General features: G+C 35.0%; 1 protein-coding gene across 1 annotated transcript; it reads right to left on the bottom strand.

Annotated features, from left to right (window-relative positions):
* Window positions 1-14864: 14864 nt before the first annotated feature.
* LOC138322332 (zinc transporter ZIP10-like) lies at window positions 14865-23354 on the bottom strand. Its single transcript, XM_069266368.1, has 7 exons — window positions 23259-23354; window positions 18771-19513; window positions 17954-18146; window positions 17348-17517; window positions 16331-16501; window positions 15677-15815; window positions 14865-15235 (listed from the first exon to the last, which is right to left on the bottom strand). The coding sequence occupies exons 2-7, from the start codon at window positions 19488-19490 to the stop codon at window positions 14865-14867; spliced, it is 1764 nt and encodes a 587-aa protein (XP_069122469.1). The 5' UTR covers window positions 19491-19513; window positions 23259-23354.
* Between the last annotated feature and the right edge of the window lie 586 nt (window positions 23355-23940).

Below are 23940 nucleotides of genomic sequence, written 5' to 3'. Positions count from 1 at the left end.
ATCTTTCTCAAATTTCATATGTAGGTTCCCCTAGGACCCTAGTAGTGCATATTTGCATTTTGGGACTGATCGGTCAACAAGATGGCCGCCAGGTAGCCATCTTGGATTTTGATAGTTAAAGTTTGTTACTGCTATTTCTCAGAAAGCACTGAAGGGATCTTTCTCAAATTTCATATGTAGGTTCCCCTAGGACCCCAGTTGTGCATATTGCATTTTGGGACTGATCGGTCAACAAGATGGCCGCCAGGTAGCCATCTTGGAATTTGATAGTTAAAGTTTGTTACCGCTATTTCTCAGAAAGCACTGAAGGGATCTTTCTCAAATTTCATATGTAGGTTCCCCCTAGGACCCCCAGTTGTGCATATTGCATTTTTGGATTGATCGGTCAACAAGATGGTTGACCAGTGGCCATCTTGGATTTTGATAGATAAAGTTTGTTACCGCTATTTCTCAGAAAGTATTGAAGGGATTGTTCTCAAATTTCATATGTAGGTTCCTTTATGACCCTAGTTCTGCATATTACATTTTGGGACTGATCGGTCAACAAGATGGCCGACCAGCAGTCATCTTGGATTTTGATAGTTAAAGTTTGTTACCGCTATTTCTCAGAAAGTATTGAAGGGATTGTTCTCAAATTTCATATGTAGGTTCCCCTAGGACCCTAGTTGTGCCTATTGCATTTTGTGACCACCATCTTGGATTTTGATAGTTTAAAGTTTGAAAAGCAGAAAAAAGAAGTGTAAGTTTGAAAAGCAGAGAAAAGATCCCTCTTTCATTTGTCAGACATAGATCAATCTTTGGTGGGCGCCAAGATCCCTCTGGGATCTCTTGTTTTATACCGGTGTTTCACTTTGCATAATAGATCTGATAATATCGCATTAATCATCCAGGTTTGTCCTTGCCAAGATAATAGGGTTGATGTTTTTTAGCCCACCATCATCAGATGGTGGGCTATTCAAATCGCCTTTCGTCCGTGGTCCGTCGTCCGTCCGTCCTTCCCGTCCGTCCGTCCGTCTTCCGTCCGTCCGTCCGTCCGTCCGTCCGTCCGTTAACAATTCTTGTTACCGCTATTTCTCTAAAAGTACTGAAGGGATCTTTCTCAAATTTCATATGTAGGTTCCCCTAGGACCCTAGTTGTGCATATTGTATTTTGGGACTGATCGGTCAACAAGATGGCCGCCAGGCAGCCATCTTGGATTTTGATAGTTAAAGTTTGTTACCGCTATTTCTCAGAAAGTACTGAAGGGATCTTTCTCAAATTTCATATGTAGGTTCCCCTAGGACCCTAGTTGTGCATATTGCATTTTGGGACTGATCGGTCAACAAGATGGCCGACCAGCCGCCATCTTGGATTTTGATAGTTAAAGTTTGTTACGGCTAATTCTCAGAAAGTACTGAAGGGATCTTTCTCAAATTTCATATGTAGGTTCCCCTAGGACCCTAGTAGTGCATATTGCATTTTGGGACTGATCGGTCAACAAGATGGCCGCCAGGTAGCCATCTTGGATTTTGATAGTTAAAGTTTGTTACCGCTATTTCTCAGAAAGCACTGAAGGGATCTTTCTCAAATTTCATATGTAGGTTCCCCTAGGACCCTAGTTGTGCATATTGCATTTTGGGACTGATCGGTCAACAAGATGGCCGACCAGCCGCCATCTTGGATTTTGATAGTTAAAGTTTGTTACGGCTAATTCTCAGAAAGTACTGAAGGGATCTTTCTCAAATTTCATATGTAGGTTCCCCTAGGACCCTAGTAGTGCATATTGCATTTTGGGACTGATCGGTCAACAAGATGGCCGCCAGGTAGCCATCTTGGATTTTGATAGTTAAAGTTTGTTACCGCTATTTCTCAGAAAGCACTGAAGGGATCTTTCTCAAATTTCATATGTAGGTTCCCCTAGGACCCTAGTTGTGCATATTGTATTTTGGGACTGATCGGTCAACAAGATGGCCGCCAGGCAGCCATCTTGGATTTTGATAGTTAAAGTTTGTTACCGCTATTTCTCATAAAGTATTGAAGGGATCTTTCTCAAATTTCATATGTAGGTTCCTGTAGGACCCTAGTTGTGCATATTGCATTTTGGGACTGATCGGTCAACAAGATGGCCGACCAGCCGCCATCTTGGATTTTGATAGTTAAAGTTTGTTACCGCTATTTCTCAGAAAGTATTGAAGGGATTGTTCTCAAATTTCATATGTAGGTTCCTCTAGGACCCTAGTTCTGCATATTACATTTTGGGACTGATCGGTCAACAAGATGGCCGACAAGCAGCCATCTTGGATTTTGATAGTTAAAGTTTGTTACGGCTATTTCTCAGAAAGTATTGAAGGGATTGTTCTCAAATTTCATATGTAGGTTCCCCTAGGACCCTAGTAGTGCATATTGCATTTTGGGACTGATCAGTCAACAAGATGGCCGCCAGGTAGCCATCTTGGATTTTGATAGTTAAAGTTTGTTACCGCTATTTCTCAAAAAGCACTAAAGGGATCTTTCTCAAATTTCATATGTAGGTTCCCCTAGGACCCCAGTTGTGCATATTGCATTTTGGGACTGATCGGTCAACAAGATGGCCGCCAGGTAGCCATCTTGGATTTTGATAGTTAAAGTTTGTTACCGCTATTTCTCAGAAAGCACTGAAGGGATCTTTCTCAAATTTCATATGTAGGTTCCTCTAGGACCCTAGTTGTGTGCATATTGCATTTTGGGACTGATCGGTCAACAAGATGGCCGACCGGTGGCCATCTTGGATTTTGATAGTTAAAGTTTGTTACCGCTATTTCTCAGAAAGTATTGAAGGGATTGTTCTCAAATATCATATGTAGGTTCCTCTAGGACCCTAGTTCTGCCTATTGCATTTTGCGACCACCATCTTGGATTTTGATAGTTTAAAGTTTGAAAAGCAGAAAAAAGAATTGTAATTTTGAAAAGCAGAGAAAAGATCCCTCTTTCATTTGTCAGACATAGATCAATCTTTGGTGGGCGCCAAGATCCCTCTGGGATCTCTTGTTATTCGATGGTGGGCAAATTACCTGTCATCTGTTGTCAGATAGGCAGCCATCTTGGATTTGGATAGTTGTAGATAGTTACCAGTATTTTTGAGAATCTCCTTGTTGTCATAGGTTTAGGTAGAGAAGTGAAGAAGACAAAAGTCGAAAAAAAATTTCCCATCTGACATCTGACTGATATAGATCAAACCTTGGTGATGTCACAATTGCTTTAGGATATCTAGTTGAAGCATAATTTAATAGTAGGTGCATTTTGTAGTGAAAAAGAATAGATCAGTCGCTGAAAAAGTCATTCCTTATTGAATTTCACAGCTAAAAGGCTTTCACTACTCCTATAACCATATTTCAATGAATTAAAAATTTCATTCCTTACTAGCAATATTTATATTAAACAAGTACATGTCATTCATTTGTTACATTGATTACAGTTTAGATCGTTAGCGTAAATCATTATTCCTTAATTTATTCAGATAATTAACCAAATCATTTAGTTTGTGATGTGACTGTATTCGGTTTCATGTCTAAATGGGAAACAAAATCCCAGCTACATACGTGTGACCATTGCCTCGCTCAAAGGGAGAGAACCCACTCTGGTAAACTGAAAATTATTGTGAATAGTTGTTAATATTATACCACAAGTACTTGTGTTGGCTTATTGTAGATAGTTATTTCAGCTTAGTGTGTGAATGAGAAGACTCATGTTTAGTAGGAGATATACGTTGTTTTTGACTTCCTATGTAATGGATATCCCCTTATTTAATTAGATTCAGTAATCCATCTTGTTTTTGTCTTTGACTTTATTTTGCGTATTTTGTCATCAGTAAATAGAATTTGCAAAAATTAATTGCCGTGGATTAATGACAAGCAAAGAAACAGTATAACTGTATGACTCGCCAAAATAAATCGCCATCAAAAACGAATGCTATCGGTAATAGAAGTCACCACAAAAATAAAAGCTTGTTTACGGTAGTTGCTTAATTATTGTGTAAATGAGATTATCCTGTATATATAAATATGACAGAATTTTTTTATCGTTTTGACTTTTTTAATTTTAAAAGGTCAATTTAGTTTGAGAGTGTATTTAAAGTTGTATTGGTAATAAAAAAAGTTCTTATGAAAGTTTAAAGTATTGGTATCACTAGTTCCACTGTACACTGCCCGCAAATGTCTGCTGTATAGGCATTTTGTGCAGCGCGAAGATTAGCTCGCGTTCCGCCATTATAAGTTTGTGGTAGCTACGTCTTGTAAACCCAACCTAGTTGATCATGAGTAAAGTACCCCATGTCTACATTTACTCTAATCATACTTACAGTAGCATATTTACCATTTCAGATCCATAAATCTATATCTGTCTAAAATGTAACTTCCAATAATGAAGGAAAGTCTCTGATGGCTAATTGTTTCTTTTTTATTCCTGTTTAATTGCATAGCTATACAATAAGGAATTTCATCAACATCGGTGAACAATGAAATTGTTAACAGTTTCATGGAGTTGTTCAAACCAATTTTGAAAAAAAAAAATTCAGAAGAGATGTAGAACAATACATTTTGTGTTTTGCTTCATGTATGTGTATGTGGCAGAATGAACTTCACTTATCTTTTAAATGATGTATTTAGATATAAAGTAGTTGTTGATTTAATTGTGTAATCTAGGGTATTCTTGTGTATATGTACTTTGTACTTAAGGATATTCCTATGAATGTATCCTCACTTATGATGTTCATAAGGATGCACTTTGATAGTCGTTGTGGCTTATTCTCTTTTTGCATATTACAGAATTATATCTGCCCATATGGATTGGTAGCATTAGTGATGTCATTAATTTTTGAGTGAATATTACTTTGTTTTCTCTGGAAATAATGACATTATGCTCACAAACACATGACATAATTATGTAAAATACAAAAGCAGAACACTGTGAGGATACACCAAAACTAGTTACCGTATTCGACCCAATAAGCGTCCAGGGCATTTAAAAATTTGAAAAGGTGCTAATAAGACATAATTATTGCAAATCTAGACAGTTTTGTGTAGTTTTGGTCTTTATTTATGCGTGGGCAATTGAAATTGAGGCCTCAAAAAGCGGTAGGGGCGTTTATAGGGACATGGGCGCTAATTGGGTCGAATACGGTGTGTGTAAATGTTTATGCCTGATCAATCATATATGTTACATTTTATCCTACCCTAGTATTTGCACGAAATGTGTCTAGATGAATGTTTAGTTTTTAGATGTGTAGGTAAATTTAATCTTATTGACATAATTACTGAAAGTATGTTTGTAAATATATATGACAATGCATATTATTGTGTAAATGGAGAGAAAAGAGTTATGCTTTAAAGTAACAGTTTTTGTTCACTTAACATAGCTCATGGTGACCTGTTGCGATAATATTTAATGTCAATTATTGTCCGTTATCTCTCTCCTGTGAACACAATAACTTGAGTTACTATTCACTGAGCTTTATGAAAAATTGTATGCAGACTATTTTTGTTAGGATCTTCAACGAATTCGAAAATTACTGTTGTAACTTTGTTCAGAGTTTTTGCCCCTTTTTAATGATAATCGTTATTGTATCTAATAAGCATGATACCATATATAACCTGTATTTTCATGGGGATGATATTTTCGCAATTTTGCGGCATATTGCTAGGATCATAAAAAATTGATCTGATAAATAATGAAAAATGGTTGAATGATATCTACCTTTAAAATCCATATTGCGAAAATTTAAAATCGCTAACATATGATTTTCTCGTTTTTATATCAAATCGGAAAATTTTTGTCCGCGAAAATAACAGGCTATTTGGTAATTTGAGTAAATATTTACCAAGCTTTAGAAAATTTTGTATACACGATGACAGTATAAATTTGTATGAGCCATGATTAAATGTGTGTGAATAGGTGACTATTGAGGCCCATAGGCCTCTTGTTTATGAAAAAAAAATCTTGATTAATTATTTCTTATTGATATTCCATGTATATTCCAAATGTTTTTGTTCTTGCCATTCAGTTTTGGTAATATCTTTTATTTTACAGTGTAAAGTAAAGTTGCGGTATATATCAGAAAAAACTTGATACAACTTCAATGTGAAAAATTATTTCATGAGTATGGACAATGTTATTATAGTTTTTATTTTTAATGTATTTGATTTTTTTTTCCATTCTAAGACAAAAAATATTCAAATACTGTCATGTAATACATGAGCAATAGAGTAAGAGAGATTAAGAATGATGTATAGTTGTTAATAGCACAACAAGTAAGAGGCATATTGCTTTGAAAATGTCTGAAATCTTATTATCTCTATTGTCAAAGTTCTTTATTGTCATATGGAGATTTCAAGTAACTTGTGATTTGAGAGAGAGAAGTTTTGTAAAGATTTAGTATTATCAAAAACATAATGATATATTTCTTGATGCATATACTACTGTTTGACATGTTGACAGGTATTAAGTTTTAAGTTAAACTAAATTGAAAGGAATGAAGTTTTAAGTTTAGTTTAAAGCTCAAGTCAAGCTGATGTGAAATTTGAATATTGATAACATAATGATATACTAATGGTTTAGTCACTTTAATTCCCAATATCTTCTAGTCTGGTTTTTGTTCAGGGTATGTTAAACTTCTAGCATTGGTATATTTTAAGTTCTAGGTAGAGTTTATTGTACAATCTATTAAAAAGTATATCCTATTGTTAATATTGACGGCCAAAATGAAACGAGGTCATGAGTTGGAACGCGGAGTTGCCAGGTGCTGACTGTAGATGAGTGGATTTTCTCCAGTTTTCCTTTGATAACTCTGGCTGTTTCTGAGATGTAAAACTAAATTAGCCACAAACCACCATTTATGAATGATAAATACATTGTACGTTACTGAAAAATCTGATGCAAGAAAATATGACAGTTGTCTTTATATTTTACATTTCCTTAGTCATTGTAAAACTTTAAAGCCGCATCATCTGTAATACAAAAAAAATTTTGCTTCCTAGGTATCAAAAATGGGTTAGTGATTCAAAATTATACATTTAAGTTCCGCTATTCCCTGGGGATCCAGAGGGGGCTGAGGGCTTAGGTCAAAAGGGGTAAATGTATAAGTAATGTGTTCCTTTAAAATCATAAATGATGTCTCTCATATATTGTCAACGCATTTACTTCAGCTCAGACAAATTTTAGCACATATATAGAAAAGTGTAAGTTATGATTTATTATATTTATTGGATCTCCGAACTTTCAAGACTTGTAATCTGGGGAAATTTCTAACTTTTTGGTACTATCGTACCCTATTTTGGCTTTTTTCGTTTTATGGACCCTGAAAAATACAGATTATGCAGCTTTAATTTTTTTATGTATCTGACAGTGTTTACATTTATAACATTCCAGTCCCAATGTTTATATCTTTGGAAATCCAGGTTCTTTGGTCAATACCCTCCGCACTCACTAGATAACCCTGTCGGGTTTTTTAAAGTTGGTATTTTATTTTTTTATTTTAAAAGCAGGTAACATTTGTTCATTAAATGCAAAAAAAAAAACTTACAAATATATGAACAAAGATGAGTAAGGTTTTGTTACATAGCATTTATTACTTTCATTCATTGGTATATAACTGTATTTAGAGTTAATACCTTTTGTTTCCATTTGAAATGTTATTTTTGAAACTTGATGTGTGCATTTATGGAAGATAGCGTGAAGTTATGTTTGAATTTCAAATCAATATTCAAATTTCTTGTTAAATCTTCCCTCTAGAAGATATTGAAATGTACAAATGTATGAAAACTTTTGATTTATCTTTTGCTTATGTTCGATGTGCAACACTGCATTTTAGGTGACATGATTTACATGTCAAAATTTCATTGTGCTACCTAGTGCTAATGTATAGTACTGATTTTCTATAAAATCAAAATTATTTCTAAATATTGATGTTTCCTATTTTATTTTTAAGTGAATTATGCTTCATGTTCTTGTCTTGAAGCCTTTTTTGATGTATTGCACTTACTGGTTATATGTTTGATTGAACACATCGCACAAAATGCACTTGAGCCCAGCCTAAAGATATATGACATCAAACAGAAAACATTAGCTTCATTTCTTAATAACTAAGGACGACAGATTTCATTTTGATTTCCCAGGTATATTGTATAGTTAGAAAACCAAACATCATTGCCATGGAGTAATTGTACAATTTTTGTAGCGATACATTTTTCTTTAAAATTTAAAACAATATTCAAACATAGTAGACTACACATCTCTTGTTTTTTGTACTAACATTATGTAATTACAAAAATACTTTACTTCTTTTTTGGAGCACAAGAGCAGACAACTCTATATCATAATGAGCAGGAATTTATGTTCTATCTGAGTTACAATCCTTCATTATAGAGTGAAACAAGAAGATATTTCCTTTATTATATTTGCTAGACAGAGAGTGTTTGGGGAAAGCCAGGCTTTGAAATGCTAGATTTTAAAACACCGTCTGGAAATTAGTGCAAATTAGTGCAAATTAGTGTAACAATCGTTGTTTGTTCCTGGTCCTTCATGACATTAACTTGAATTTTATGTACTGTACACATTGTAATTGTCATTGTATTATTTGTTTTGAATAAAATCTGCTTTGCATTGCAAATAAAACTTACTTTGTCATTCAATTCATAACCTGCAAAAAAATTGATCATGTTTAGTTCACCTGGACGAAAGAGGGGGGTGGGGGGTGATAATTATGAGCTTTACTGGTAAGTATGCATGACATGGCATCCATTGACTGGCTCTGTCCATCTGACGGGGAACAGTTTGTATAAAGCTTGGCTCTAAACCCCTAGGAGGGGTAAAACCCAATAGTGAGTGAAAGAGAAAATTCATTTAAATCATTACTAGTAATAGAGTTCTGAATGAATTGTAACCAAATTTGGCCCGTAGCAAGCATCCTTAGGGGAAGGAGAACAGAGTTTGTAGAAATTTTAACTCTAAACCCGTATGGCAGGAGGGGCAGAACCCAATAGGGTTTGTGGCGTAATAGAAAATTCAAAATTCATTTAAATCATTACTAGTCAAAGCATTCTGCATGAATTGTAACTAGATTTGGCCAGTAGCATCCTTAGGGGAAGGAAAACCGAGTTTGTATAAATCTTCGCTTTGACCAAGGACGTAAATTATAAATCCTTGCTCTGACCCTCTGGGCATGAGGGGAAGGGTCCAATAAGGGAAACAGGTACCGTGCTCAACCTAATAAGTGTCTAGGCCGCTTAGATACTTTAAATATAAGGGAAATAGAACTAAATTTGGACTAGCCTTTCATAAAAAATATTGCACACAATAAGCAATAAATCACTTTGATAAAGATATTAAATAAATAAATCTACCAGTTTTCATATTTTCATCTGCCTTTGATTCGAGATACATTGTAAGTGAGACTTCAACTAGAGAAGGGGTGCTTATTGGGGCAAATACGGTTTGTTCTTTTAAATTTTTGGCCTCTATTTGTATAAATATTGGCTCTGACCGGTAGGTTAGGGGGATAGTAGTAATAACATATGTATTTCAAATTTCAAATTTGGCATGGATTGTAACCTATTTTGACAACAAATGTCTCATGAGAACGGCATCCTTGATACTCCAGGGGTTACTATTACTGACGTTATATCTACCCCTGGATTATCTCATTGTAAAACTGGAGGCAGCAGAACAGAAAGTTTGTTAGTTCTTTAATGCACATCAAAAAAATCGTATAACGGTACACTGTAGTTGACTGTGTGGCTTTGAAGTTGGGCGCCACTCTCTCTTTAGTTTTCAAAGGAAGTCTTTGCAGACCTGTGATTGATCAGAATTTTTCTTCTGAACTGTCTTCAGTTTTGCTATGAGATAATCTAGGGGTGGGAATAACGACAGTAATAGTAACTCCTGGAGTATCAGGGATTGGAGAAGAATTGGAGGTTAAGTTTTAAAATCCTTGTTTTATATACTGAGTTTATCATATTTTTTTTTTCGTCGTGAAGATATTTTTGCGATCTCGGAAAATAAAAACTTCACCTACATTTTGTAACTCATTCCTTGCTATACAAGTCAGACGAGCCATTTTTTCACAGTCATGACCAATGACTGTTAAATTATAAGTTATAATATAGGAGCAGAGTCATGGTCACAGGGACTTGTAATGTAGGAGCAGAGTCATGGCCACAGGGACTTGTAATGTAGGAGCAGAGTCATGGCCACAGGGACTTGTAATGTAGGAGCAGAGTCATGGCCACAGGGACTTGTAATATAGGAGCAGAGTCATGGCCACAGGGACTTGTAATGTAGGAGCAGAGTATCAAGGCCACAGGGACTTGTTATGTAGGAGCAGAGTCATGGCCACAGGGACTTGTAATATGTAGGAGCAGAGTCATGACCACAGGGAATTGTAATGTAGGAGCAGAGTCATGGCCACAGGGACTTGTAAAACAGGAGCAGAGTCATGGCCACAGGGACTTGTAATGTAGGATCAGGGTCATGACCAGGGCCTTGAATGTCATGGCCACAGGGACTTGTAATGTAGGAGCAGAGTCATGGCCACAGGGACTTGTAATGTAGGAGCAGAGTCATGGCCACAGGGCCTTGTAATGTAGGAGCAGAGTCATGGCCACAGGGCCTTGTAATGTAGGAGCAGAGTCATGACCACAGGGACTTGTAATGTAGGAGCAAGAATCAAAGGCATTGGTCATGGCCATCAGGGTACGTTCGTAATACAGAGCAGAAATTAATTGACAATGCCACCAAATGGGACACTATTGCAATGTAATTTAATATCTGTTGAATGAGAGCAAGGTATTACACTTGCAACAATTATATGTATTCCAAGAAGTATTTAACTCGAATACAATTAAGAATATCAAAAGAAATATCAAAGATCATTTGATATCTAACATTATTAGAAAAGTTTTAAAATATCTATCGATTACATGATAAATAACATGAAATAGATCAATAAAAGGATTATATAGAATGTAAAGCATGTAAAAAGTCAATATTTTTTATGTATGCTATATAGAAGATGGTATATGAAAGTGAAATGAATAGACAAGGCCGTATATATAAACCTTGTGGTATAGAACATGAATTACATAATGTAGATATACATGTATCTCATGGTATTATCGTATACAATTCATTTTCCCATTCATTTTCTAGATGTATAGAATGTACATGTATATAATTTGTATATAATTGCAAACATCTTTGTTTATAGATTATATATCAGCTGACGTATTATCTGACGTATTAGTCAGTACAAATGCATGTATACATGTATATATGTGTGCCTCCGATTATATATACGAGATATCTTATATAATGAGATTTCATTAATGTGATATACGTGTACATGTAAATACATCCAAATACATACATGTTCATTTGTTGTATGCTTGCACTGTATTATCTTCATCTGTGTGTTGCATAGATGACATGTACATGTACATATGATCAAGGATTTATAAGTGAGACATGCATGTAGCGGCAGTGCTATTTATAAGAAACAAATTAAAATAGCTGCAGGACGTATATATATAATCCTTGGTATAGAACATGAAATTAGATATACACGTATCTCATGTTATTATCGTATACAATTCATTTTCCAATTCATTTTCTAATGTATAGAATGTACATGTATATAATTTGTATATAATTGAAACATCTTTGTTATAATTATATATCAGCGACGTATTATCTGACGTATTAGTCAGTACAAATGCATGTTTACATGTATAAGTGTGTCTCTGATTATATATACGAGATATCTTATATAATGAGATTTCATTAATGTGATATACGTGTACATGTAAATACATCCAATACATACATGTTCATTTTGTTTGTATGCTTGCACTGTATTATCTTCATCTGTATGTTGCATAGAAAGACAGTTACTTGTACATCAAGGAAATATAAGTGAGAACATGGCATGTAGCGAGCAGTGCTATTTATAAGAGGACAAATTAAAATAGCTGCAGTGACCATTAGCCTGTTATCGTCAAACTAAGAAAACCATGCTTAAAATATATAGAAAAACAGTTAGCAAACACTGTGATGTAATTAAAATTATATCGTGTTTTTGAAGGTTGATCGTTTGGACTGGGGCATTTATCGCAGTGGGACCGTTTTGATTGGGTTATTTTTACAAGGCGCGCCGTTTCATCTCGGATTCAATGTGCGCATGCGTTGGGGTGTATCTTGTGTATTGGCAGATTTTCAGAATGAATGCAAAACAACTGTGAAAGAAAAACACCCACGAAAAGTCGTGAATTGCAAATTCAAAGGATGTTTTTGACATACTGTTTGAACAGATGTGTACGGGAGTATCCCCGTGTGAAACTAGAGAATGTGACCCCCACAATGTGTTGTTGTGTATTGAATATTTGACAACAGAAGGGCACTTGATAAACTTTGACGTGGGATGTCTGTAATCGTTGTGCTATGTAATTTTTCACTTGCTCTCAGATTCGGGGGAGTCCCGGGTCTGATTCATCTAAACTTCTAACTTTTCTGACCATCACAAATCGATGTGTCTCACCTTGTGTAACTTAAAGAATGAATTGTGAGTTTGTGACAGATAAATTCGCCTCTTATTTGACGTGTAGGCCTATAATTAAATAGGGACATACACTGGTATCCTAAAAATGATGTCGTTTATGATGAAAAAGAAGCGTTTTAAAGTTCCATGTAAACTTTTGCATTGAGGAACTATCATCTGTGCCTTTTGTTAGTGGAATAATATTTGCAAAGATTCGGCTGCTGGACGGTGGTAACTTTGCAGGACAATCGGAGCGGTATGTATAATGTAGTAAATTAGGCCTTACATATATTGTTATATTTAGAAGGAAGAGGCTTGAGGTGGCATATACATTAGGTGGCAGATAGTATGAACTCTTCACAATCTAGATGTCTTGAGTATAAGTTATCATGCCGTTGTCTTTGTATGTCCAAACAAATTCGGACTATTCTATTTTTCATACATATGTATGTAACGGTGACTGGACTGGGTTTGATCATTACTGACCCCAGGTAGCTTGGTCAGCAGAGCTTCGGCTAGGTGTTCAGAAGTCCCGAGTTCGAATCCATTATCCTTGTCTTACCCCAGCTAGAGCCTGTTTCAAACATCAGGAGTACGCCTAAGTATGAACTTAATTTAATGAGTTGTTGTGGCTTCAAGGGTGAAGACATGGAGAAAGAAATATTGCAGAATACGCCGATTCCGGATACAAGGAACTCTTCTGGGTAGGAGGTAGAAAACGTTGATTTGGTCATGTGACCGCGAAAAAATTTAGGGCACATTTTTCCGTCATGGCGGTGACACTTATAGGCAGAGAATACCAATGTCCGGGTAAAGGTCATAGTCAATACTTGCTCGATAACGGAACAAAGATAAAACTGTTATGTTTTGTGTTTTCTTATTTGTTATTGATTTTTGGAAAAATGCACCAAGGTAAGTTATAAAATATATATGAGTGAGACGTCAGCTTCCGTTGATTTCCAACTCAGGGGTGTAAAAATTTATTTCAAAGCACTAGCCCAGGGCTAGTAGACACCAAAATCTCACTAGCCCGGCCTAAATATCTACTAGCCCAGCCAAAAAAAACGGAAAATTTATAATACCAGTATTTTTTATGCTGTATAAATTCAAATATTTTTTTAATTCAGTGAGGTTTTTTTATTATTTGCATCTACTATTTTTTATTTAAATTCAAATAAACATCAAGAAAATCTTTAATCCGTGATATTTCTAGAACACAATTTTTAGATTTTTTTTTTAATCCTGAAACCGGATTCCGGATTCCCGACCTTTTGACCCGGATATTAGAATAACCATAACAAATATGGCTGCCTGCTGCAGGCATGGGTTTGCTGCCGACTTTTTGAGGAATAGATTCCAGTTCTTTAATATCGTTTTTGTAACTATTAAAATTTACTGATCTGATAGCTGAGATGACTTATTTGATGTTTGTATATTGTTTTTCTAGAACTTGTGTTGCAAATTACGTAACTTTCACATGAAATGCTATGCAACACTATTCACTGTAGTGATCGGGAGGTCTACTGTACCTGTCTACAGTCGTCAATAAATTAGACAACATGACTCCAGATTAAGATTTAAAGTTAGATACAAATATTACATAGAATTGCAATGTTTTAAAAGTGTTATTATGACTTAATATTGATGTTTTTTCGTTTTGAAATATCTTGAAAAAAGTCACTAGCCCGGGCTAGTATGGCTAAAATTTCCACTAGCCCAAGTTGAAAATTTGGTAGCCCCGGGCGTAATTTACGGTGCTAGTGGATTAAATTTATACAATTTGTTCTGATGATTAATGTTAAATATTCTGTCATGTATGTAATTTTCCACCTGTACATTTTGTTTCAAACCCATAAAATTAAGTCACGTGGTTGACATTACATATGGTCAAATCAGACTTTAAAGACAATATCTATTATTAGGAACAAAGAGGTCCAATGGGCCTGAATTATTCACTTGATACCTGATAACCTTGGTTCATCATATAGACAAAAGAGAGTCAATAAGAATTTCTATGTGTGGCTTTGAAATAAACTCATTTAAGTTCATTTTGCAGGTGTAAATTTTCATGATTTACAATATGGAACTTTTCGCTGAGGCTTATTTTCGTGAATTATGTTATAACCTTTGCAATAGTCATTTAAATAACAGGCTCTTCACATGTAAAACCATGATTTTGATAACTTTTTGTGAGATATTAATTTTCAGTGATTCTGGGCCAATCCAAATTTTAGCAAAATTAAGAGCTCTGTCAATATTAGCAAAGTAAATACAGTAATAACATGAATTATTTCTAGCAACAGAAGTCAGCATGCATAAATTTTAAACTATGAGCCAGACAATCCTAGCGAGTTGGAAAGACAGAAATACAAAATTACCAATTTCATGGGGAAGTTCATGGCAGAACACGGCCACGGATGTACTGAATCCTCCAGTGATAGAATTTGAAAAGGCCGCTCCGATCGCCAGTCCATCACAGAAGTTGTGGATTCCGTCACCAAGAATCACCATCCAAGCAATGGAGGCCACGGACGTGGGCAGTATGTGGGAATGGCCGTGGTGATTGTGAGAGTGGCTGAGGACAGAGCTAGGGTTCTCCGTGTCAACCATTTCAAACTGTCGGTCTTTATCATCGTGGGATTCATGGCTATGTGAACATTTCTTGTGGGATGACTCCGCAAAGTTGGTAAGGGCTAAAACAAAACAGGCCATATTTAAATATACTGTTACTTGTCTATAACCAAGTTTATTAAAAATTCATATGTGTCATAACTTGGCGAAACTTTTGACTTCATGGTCTGACCCTATGTACTCATTCAATCATCCTTGATACTTCAGGGGTTACTACAACTGACATTATTTCCACCCCTGGACTATATCTCATGACTTGAGGAAACAACACTAGTACTGCAGATGTAAATATAATAAACAGTCAAAGTTCGTTTTGAGCTCTTATTTTTACTTATAAAATTGAAATGTATTGCAAGTGTTTTGAAAGTGAAAAACATATTAAAAGCTTTTCTTGATATGAAAGCATGGAAATCACAGCACATATAACTTTTACATCAGCTATAAAATTTACACTGAACACTTACACCACAGATTTTTGGCCAGGTGAGTTAATGAAATATTACCTTTTTGTCCTGGATGGATGCCCATGACTTGCTCTTTACAATCTGGGTCAGTGACACGCATGGCACCGCACTCAGTCAGTGGAATGTTTGTATGTTCGTCATCTACGTCATCAGATTCCTTTACAAACACAGACCCAGTCTATAAGAATAATACCAGTTTGTTTTAAAGAAAATTTTTCACTAACCTTTTTGCAAAAAAAAAAAATAAAAAAAATCACTAAACCGAACCTTTTCCTGAGTGACAGTTTCATTTTGAATCTCATCTAAAAGCAAATGCTTGCAATATGAACAGAATGCACAGGTAGTTGGTATCTTACACTACAAGGATATTTTGGTGCTCAACATGGAAAACCGGGACGACACTGCAAAGCCTCCTTATCTAGGCTTTTCTAAGTCTCACACCAATTCAACCTTGTAAAGATATACAACAGCATGTTCATAACGAACACGCTTATATCAACAAATTCATTGTTATTATGTAGTTACCTTCATTCCCAGTCAAGGTTTCTCTAAGAAGTCTTATAATATATATATATATAACAAACTATGCGTATTAAGAAATTTTGTTGGCCCCCAGAGGTTTGTTATATCTGTTTTACATTATTAGTTTGCGATTATCATAACCATATTTTATGTGATTTTTTCTTTACTGACCTTCTTTTGTTTGCGTTTGAGGTTGGTAACGATAGACAATACTCTCTCCATGGTGAAGAAAAGAAAAATGGCACCCATCCCACACAGGCCCTTCAAGACTGCTGTATTATGCATTTCATCCCCCTCACTCTCGTGGCTATCAGAACTGTGATCATGGCCGCCTTGTAATGCCTGCAGAAAAAGATCATTCATGAACACAACTAAACAACAAAGTATCTATAACAATATATAGAAGAGGCCTGATGGGCCGTAACAGTCATCTGACAATCATTTTAAGTTTCTTAAAACAATTGCAAGCTTATCTTTGGTAAATGCATATCTTCTAAAACTAATGACATAAAGATGTGCCATTATTATACTATGTCAGTAGCGCTTGTTTCTAAACCAGAATGATACAGTAGTGTTGTGAATCGGTTGCATTTTCATGATCAATCTTCACTTCCCAGCAAGTAATTGATGTTCGACTAATGAGATGAAGTTTACTTCACTCCGAGTACAGATTTCATTTTCTTACTTTTATACCAAACTACCAATCTACTTTGTCCAAGTGCTGCATTTCATTGAATTTTTTTCCCCAATACAACGCTAGCTTCCTTGACGAGAAACTTCCGCCGTGACCCACAAAATTCTAATCATTATTTTTGTAAATGTTAGTCAAACTGTGATCAATCATGATAAACAACGATCAATTTATTATTTCCCGGTAGAAACGACTAGACATCGACTAAATCAATTAATTGGAACAACATTATGCTATGGTGAATTTATAGGCAAAGGGAGATAACCATCAATTTGTTGTCCAAATCAAAGAAACAGAAATAATTTGAAGTTGCTAAGTATCTGTCTTACAATGTTGTTTTTCATCTTGAAAGAGTATTTCATCAAGCTTACTACAGGGCTAATATTTGAATAATTTAGGCCTTTAAAAAGTTAATTTGTTGAAGAATTCCATGAATGAATTTCTAGATCTCTTTCAACCTAGAATATGGTCCAATAAATTCTATAGGCTAAACTTACATGTGGCAGCAGATGTAACATGGCATCGCCTGATAGAGCCCCCACCGCCAGAGCTACCAGGAACAACAGCAGGTGGTTGTAAAAGACTTTCTGCATGATCGGGACCACAGCGACTCCCAGCAGTCCGACCAAACTAATGATGATTATCGCTATGGTGGAGTATCCCCATACTTCAATCAAAATAATTACAAAGTTGTAAGACTAATATATATATTGTATAGTGCAGTTGTAAACAGGAATAATTCTGCAAATGTTTAATTCAAATATATATACGTTTCATGTTGATGTTATTTTTGCGATAGCTATACCTTTATTCTTTTAGCTATATAGTTTATATACGTATTGATTTAAAAAACCCATTAACTGATGATGGTTGGCTGAAATGTATTGTTAACAAAATAAAACATGTTTTAACGTAGGATTTCATAAACCTATTTAAGGATTACATATATATATATATACACTTTTTTTCCGAAAAAAAAATCTTGATAATGTTGCTTTTTCGCACTGGTACCATTCTCCATATTTCTTCAGCTAGAGGTACATGAAAAATACTGCATTAATTGTTAACATATAAACAGCCAAAACAATGATCATTGATTTTACCTTCTGCTGAAATGTGCTTAAATGCGTCTGCAACAGGCTGCGTGGTAGGATGATCATGGTGATGTTGTTCTAAGTTTTCTCTACACTTGGCACGGGAAAGTGTGGATAATATTCCAGGACATATCAACAACAACTTTTCTGGGCTGAATGTCTCGCTCTCATGGATGTGGAAGTCCTCAAATAGGTCATCACACTAACAAAGAAAATTAATCATAGGTCATCACAGTAACAAAGAAAATTAATCATATGTCATCACAGTAACAAAGAAAATTAATCATAGGTCATCACACTAACAAAGAAAATTAATCATAGATCATCACACTCACAAAGAAAATTAATCATAGATCATCACACTCACGAAGTAATCATAGGTCCTACTTGAACCAGATAAGCTAATCATATATAAAAATAGTGACATGTCACATCATTGCTTAAAGATGCTCCATCGTCAACAAAGCATAATTTAAACAATACTGATCTTTTGCACAATAAATGGTGTTTAATTGTGTATTTGTCTATTTAACACAAAAATACATACAAAATAATTTAATTTAATTTTTGGATAGAACATAGTGCCACGGAATTGTTTCCGAGAAGCAATTAATTATTTTAATTTTTTTTTAAAACTTGATGTAAAATTAGAAGTTTAAACTTTTCAATGGTGATAATGGTGTGAAGAAGTTATTTTTGTAACTGCAGAAAATAATGTATTCGTTTGCTCCTGTTTTTCATAGAGAAAAAATACCATAATTTGTCAGCGGTGGAGCATCTTTAAACGAAAACATATAATTACTTATGATAACTTTTCAATGATTACCTTTTCATTATCTTTTGATGTTGTATGGCCATCCCCAAAGTGGTAATGTGAACCTTCAGATTTTTTGCTTCTTCCACTTAATGAAGCTTTACTTGATCGACGTTTCCTTGTGTCCGAGTCATTTGTATGTTTGTGATCAATGTCTGTATGATTATGGTGATTATCATGATCGTTGTGATTTGAGTGATCATGATCGTGATGTTCATCCTCATCCTCGGTGTCCGTATGGTGATGGTCTTCATGGTTCGTGTCTGGATGATGTTTATCGTGATCTGAGTCATGTAAGTGCTCTGCGTGATCAGCATCATGACTATGTCCAGCATGACTATCAGTTGAGTGCTCCTCATGTTCCGCATCATGATTATGGCCAGCGTGACTATCCGATGAGTGATGTTTGTGTCCAGTGTGAACATGTTTGGGAAGCACGTTTAGGCCCATGCCAAGACTCTCCAACAAGTGGATTATACCATCGAAGTTTATCACGCCATTACTGCCAAACCTGTCCACTAAATCTTGTACATAGATCTCCTGAACTTTTTTTAATTCCTCTTCGTTCATTCCATGATGGTCATGAATGCCTGTATTGTTCGGAATCTCGTGGGTTGAATTTGAAGACAGTGGATTTGGAGCACCGTTAGCATGAGCATTAATGGGGAGACAGGTAAGGGTGTGTATTGTTAGACATATCAAACACAGACGAGATTTTGGTGAAAAACACATGGCTTGTATCCTCTTCTGCTGACCTGAAAAGACATTTTAAGCAATTGAATTTGATGTATTTTGTGTAAGCCAAATAAATCCTTGCTTGCATGCTCCTGTACCGAGGGTGCCAATCTAACCGTTATGCCATTTATAGGTTGTTGTATATGCTACAAATGGCTGCCTTTGCTCTACCTCATCAGTGATAAAGCAATTAATTCACCATATATATTAATCACCTTTCTGTATTTAAAATACATTAGAACTCATTCACTTGGTTATTGAAGTACTATTTAATGTCATGTAAACATTATTTTATTATTAATGCTTGGTTTCGGAAAAATAGTTGTCTATATGCAATTAGTCGAATATTCAAATAGACCTATTTGGGATGTCATGCCCATCATTACTCCAACAATGTTAGAGGTATAGCACGACGAGACACTTTTGATCATTATGTCGTGTCATCAGAAGTTTTTCAATATCGAGATCTAATATCATTGGATTAGCCCATCATGATCGATCAGGCCCCCCCTAGCCGGTAGTAGGGGTAGCCCAATCATTTGTACAATTTTGAATCTCCACCTTAAGGTTTACTGCTAAAAAGACCGCAACCACCCACCATTTGCGCAATTTAAAATCCCAACCCCACAAGGATGCTACTAAAGGTAATATGAGCATTAAGAAATGATTTGCTTCAGAGAAAAAGTCATTTATAATGAAAATAGCCAAAGTGATCCCTTTTGGCCCCACCATTTGTATAACTTTGAGTCGCAAACCCATAAGGCATCCTCATGTTCAATACTCCAGGTTTTATTATCACTGACATTATATCCACCTCTGGACTCTCTCGTAGTAAAACTGAAGCAGGTCAGGGGGTAAAAAAACAGATAAAAACCAACCTGCAGAGACTTCCTTTGTAGATTACAGAGAGAAGACACCTAGCAACTTCAAAGCAACAGTCAACCACTGTGTAACATTATACAATTCCTTTGATGCACATCAAAGGAATTGTACATCACACTGGTTGACTGTGTTGCTTAACATCAAATGATCAAATGATCGGTATCTTCTGCTGCCTGCAGTTTTATCATGAGAAAGCCCAGGCTATAACATCAGTGATAGTAACCCCTGGAATATTGAGAATGCCCAAAAGGATCAGTGAAATTTTGTTAAATTCCGCTGACCAGCGGACAGCTGTTATAAAAAAGTTAAAGGGTTAATCAAAAATTCTCCCTTAGTTCCTTTACTATTCTTGTTTCAAAAGAAACAATTCAGTCTATGAGGGCAATATAAAATCTGCATATATATCGATAGCTAGCCACTTTTTTTGTAATTGAAGTTGCAGGGCTTTCTTTTAGCATAATTTGAGGCAAAAATTAAATTCAGCCCAATTCATATTTCCCATGACAAAGTCTCTAATATAATTTTTCGCCATCATTCAAGCCTTAAATTTCTCAATATTAAAGTTACTTGAAAACTATCCAAAAATGTTTGATGAACAGGTTAAGACTTCTTTTTTTTTTTTTAATATTTGTGCATTTCTTTCGAAAAGTTTATATAAACTGCATTAGAAATATATAACCAGTATTTCACATTTATCACTTTTCCCAAATCGTTGCTTTGTCAAACATTTTATTTCCCAAAGTCAAATCCACAGGCCCCTGGCATTTACAAACTAGTGAGAAAAAAACAACAACCCTGCAGGTGTTTGTGAAATGTTAAAACTCATGTGATATTCCTCGTACACATTTGTGGTGCAGCATGTCGTATACCGATCAATATCTGTCCTGCATCAGTGAAGTCAAGCGTCTTTTGTCCGCGACCTTTGTCTAGAACTAATATAACTGAAATTGAGCTGTCTGAGAACACTAAAGCTCGCCTCTGGGCTCTGGCAGCCATTGCCTAAGTACTTATAGCCATTAATATTGGGCCTCTTGAAATTATCAAAATCTTGTGTTTTATCGCTAAAGTGAAATGCCATATACACCACATATGTAATCCTAAGTCCTTATAATTATATACCAATGCAGAAATCAATGTCAATTTTACAAAGAAAAGTATCATTAATTGGCATCTCTTTTTTCATCCTTGAAATATTTATCCACACCAAATGTAGAAATCAATGTCAATTGTTATAATAATAGATAACAGTTTTTCAACACTTGCACCAAAACCTTAAACTCGTGATTTTTGGGCCCAATGGGCTCTTGAAATTTTCAAAATATTGCATTTTCCACCTTAAAATGATACTTCATATACCCATCACAACACTTATGCATAATCCTAAAATAATTAAGAAATCAATGTCAATTGTTAAATGAATAACAGTTTTTCAACACTTGCACCAAAACCTTTACCTTGTGGATTTTGGGCCCATTGGGCCTCTTGAAATTTTACAAATATTGCATTTTCTTAAATGTCAATTATTACGTAGAACTGATTTTTTAACACTTGCACCAAAACATTAACCTGGGATTTCCAATGCCGACGCCAGAGTATGTGATACCATAAGCCAATTAGAGAAGGAAGCTAATTAACTATCACTCTTATAACAGTGTTTTTACCTCAGGTGCATTTTCTTGCTTGACATCATTTTTATCATCTCTTTAGTGGTTACTTCTCACATTTGTTCAACTTCATTAAATTACGTCAAAAAGTGACACTGGCTCGAATATATAGTGTACATATAAACTGTATACCTGCTGTATTTCATTGCCATCAATTATAATACATGTAGTTAATGATATTGTGTATTTGTCAATTTTTTCATAAGGGATGTACAAACTATGTCCATGTTAAAATTTCATTTTATGGATTATGTAACAGAATTTGCCTCATTGTCCTTCAAATGACACTGACTGAACTAGTTTTCGCTGATATAACATATATAATATATTTATTTTATATCAGTTAAATAATTAAAACTAGTCAGTATATATTATACACTCTATAGTTACACATGTTTTACCAAGTAATAGTACAACAAAATAAATCATTTTTTGGGTAATACATGTGTACACACATACATACATTAGCCTGTATTTTTTTGTATCAAGATTCTAAAATCCTTTTTAAATATTCAATATGGCTGCCATATGGCGGCCATCTTGAATTTTGAAACAATTTATATATTCATGAACTAATAAATGCTATGAAGTACACTTTTAACTCACTCAAACAATGTTAGAATTCAATATATGATGGGACACCTTTGAATCGTTGACATTTTAGTTTAATTTTGAACATTTAAATGATTTCAGTCTATTTTGCACAAAATAAAAATTCTGCCCAAACAATGCATTCAAAACGAAATATCTTTGAAATTATCTTGACCAGGGTTACATTTATATATATTGTGGTCTATTTCTGTCAATATTAGGAAAGTAGGATTTTCACGAAAACATAGGACATTGGCCTAGAAAATGACGTACATGACATTATGTTGTCTGGATTCTCGGAGACAGACACCGAATGTTATATAGCCTCCTTGGCAAAAAGACAACAAAATGTTTATCATCATTCACTTGTGACATAGCTAGACTAACGATAATATTCATAATCTTAATAATCATTAAGCAAACAGGCACTTGTGCCCCGAATTCGCGCCAGCTATCTACTCTGGCTAAACGAAAGAATGACAAGCGATAGACAATGGTGCGTGAACAATGTTTTGCATATTTCTACTTTACTTAAGTCATTTGTGCATTCATAACTCCTTTAAAAGTTGTGTCTAGATCTAGTATAGGTTTTACATTAAACTGCCTTCCCATTTAGTCCGATATTTACCTTTTACGGCAATTTTTGAAGTGTCGTGTGCAGAGTATGAAAACGTGATTCAAATATGGCTGCCAGTTTCACGATTCACGTACTAAGAACTCGTCGTTCGGAACCTTCTAGCATTTTCGTCGAATGGCATGATTCATCCCAGTGTTATCGAAGGTATGTGGGATTGGCTCTGTCTGACCGAAACAGTAGGGGTTACAAGGATTAAGTTCGTAGGTAGCTGAATGGGCTACTGTAAGCGAAAGATTTATCAGTTCAGAGATTTGGAAATAAAGTTTACTGTCCGACATCTATAAAACATGATGATGCGTGAACTTCTGTAGATGTTTACATGGATACTTTAATCACAGGTTTAGCCGTGTGTGTGTTTTTATCTTTAAAATTTATTTTTGCAGTCCTGAAATTAAGTCAAAACATAATTATATACATATGTAGTTCGAGAATTTTTTATGCAAGAATTAGGAGTTTTTGGTAGATTCAAAATTGGATAATTTCTTTACTTTAAAAAACCCATTTTAATCGAGCACCAGTGCGACAACATTGTAGCAATCGATGAGTTCATTTTATTGCCAATTTGTGGAGGACTCAAATATTTGCATTGAGCAAAAAAAAAACATGACGTACGCTACCCAGAGATTTATTTTATTTAATTATCTACGTCTCTGACGCTACCCGAACCCCCCCC

The sequence above is a fragment of the Argopecten irradians genome, chromosome 4 (assembly GCF_041381155.1).
Source record: "Argopecten irradians isolate NY chromosome 4, Ai_NY, whole genome shotgun sequence".
Classification (NCBI taxonomy): Eukaryota; Metazoa; Mollusca; class Bivalvia; order Pectinida; family Pectinidae; genus Argopecten; species Argopecten irradians.
This window is presented reverse-complemented; position numbering and strand designations above follow the sequence as displayed.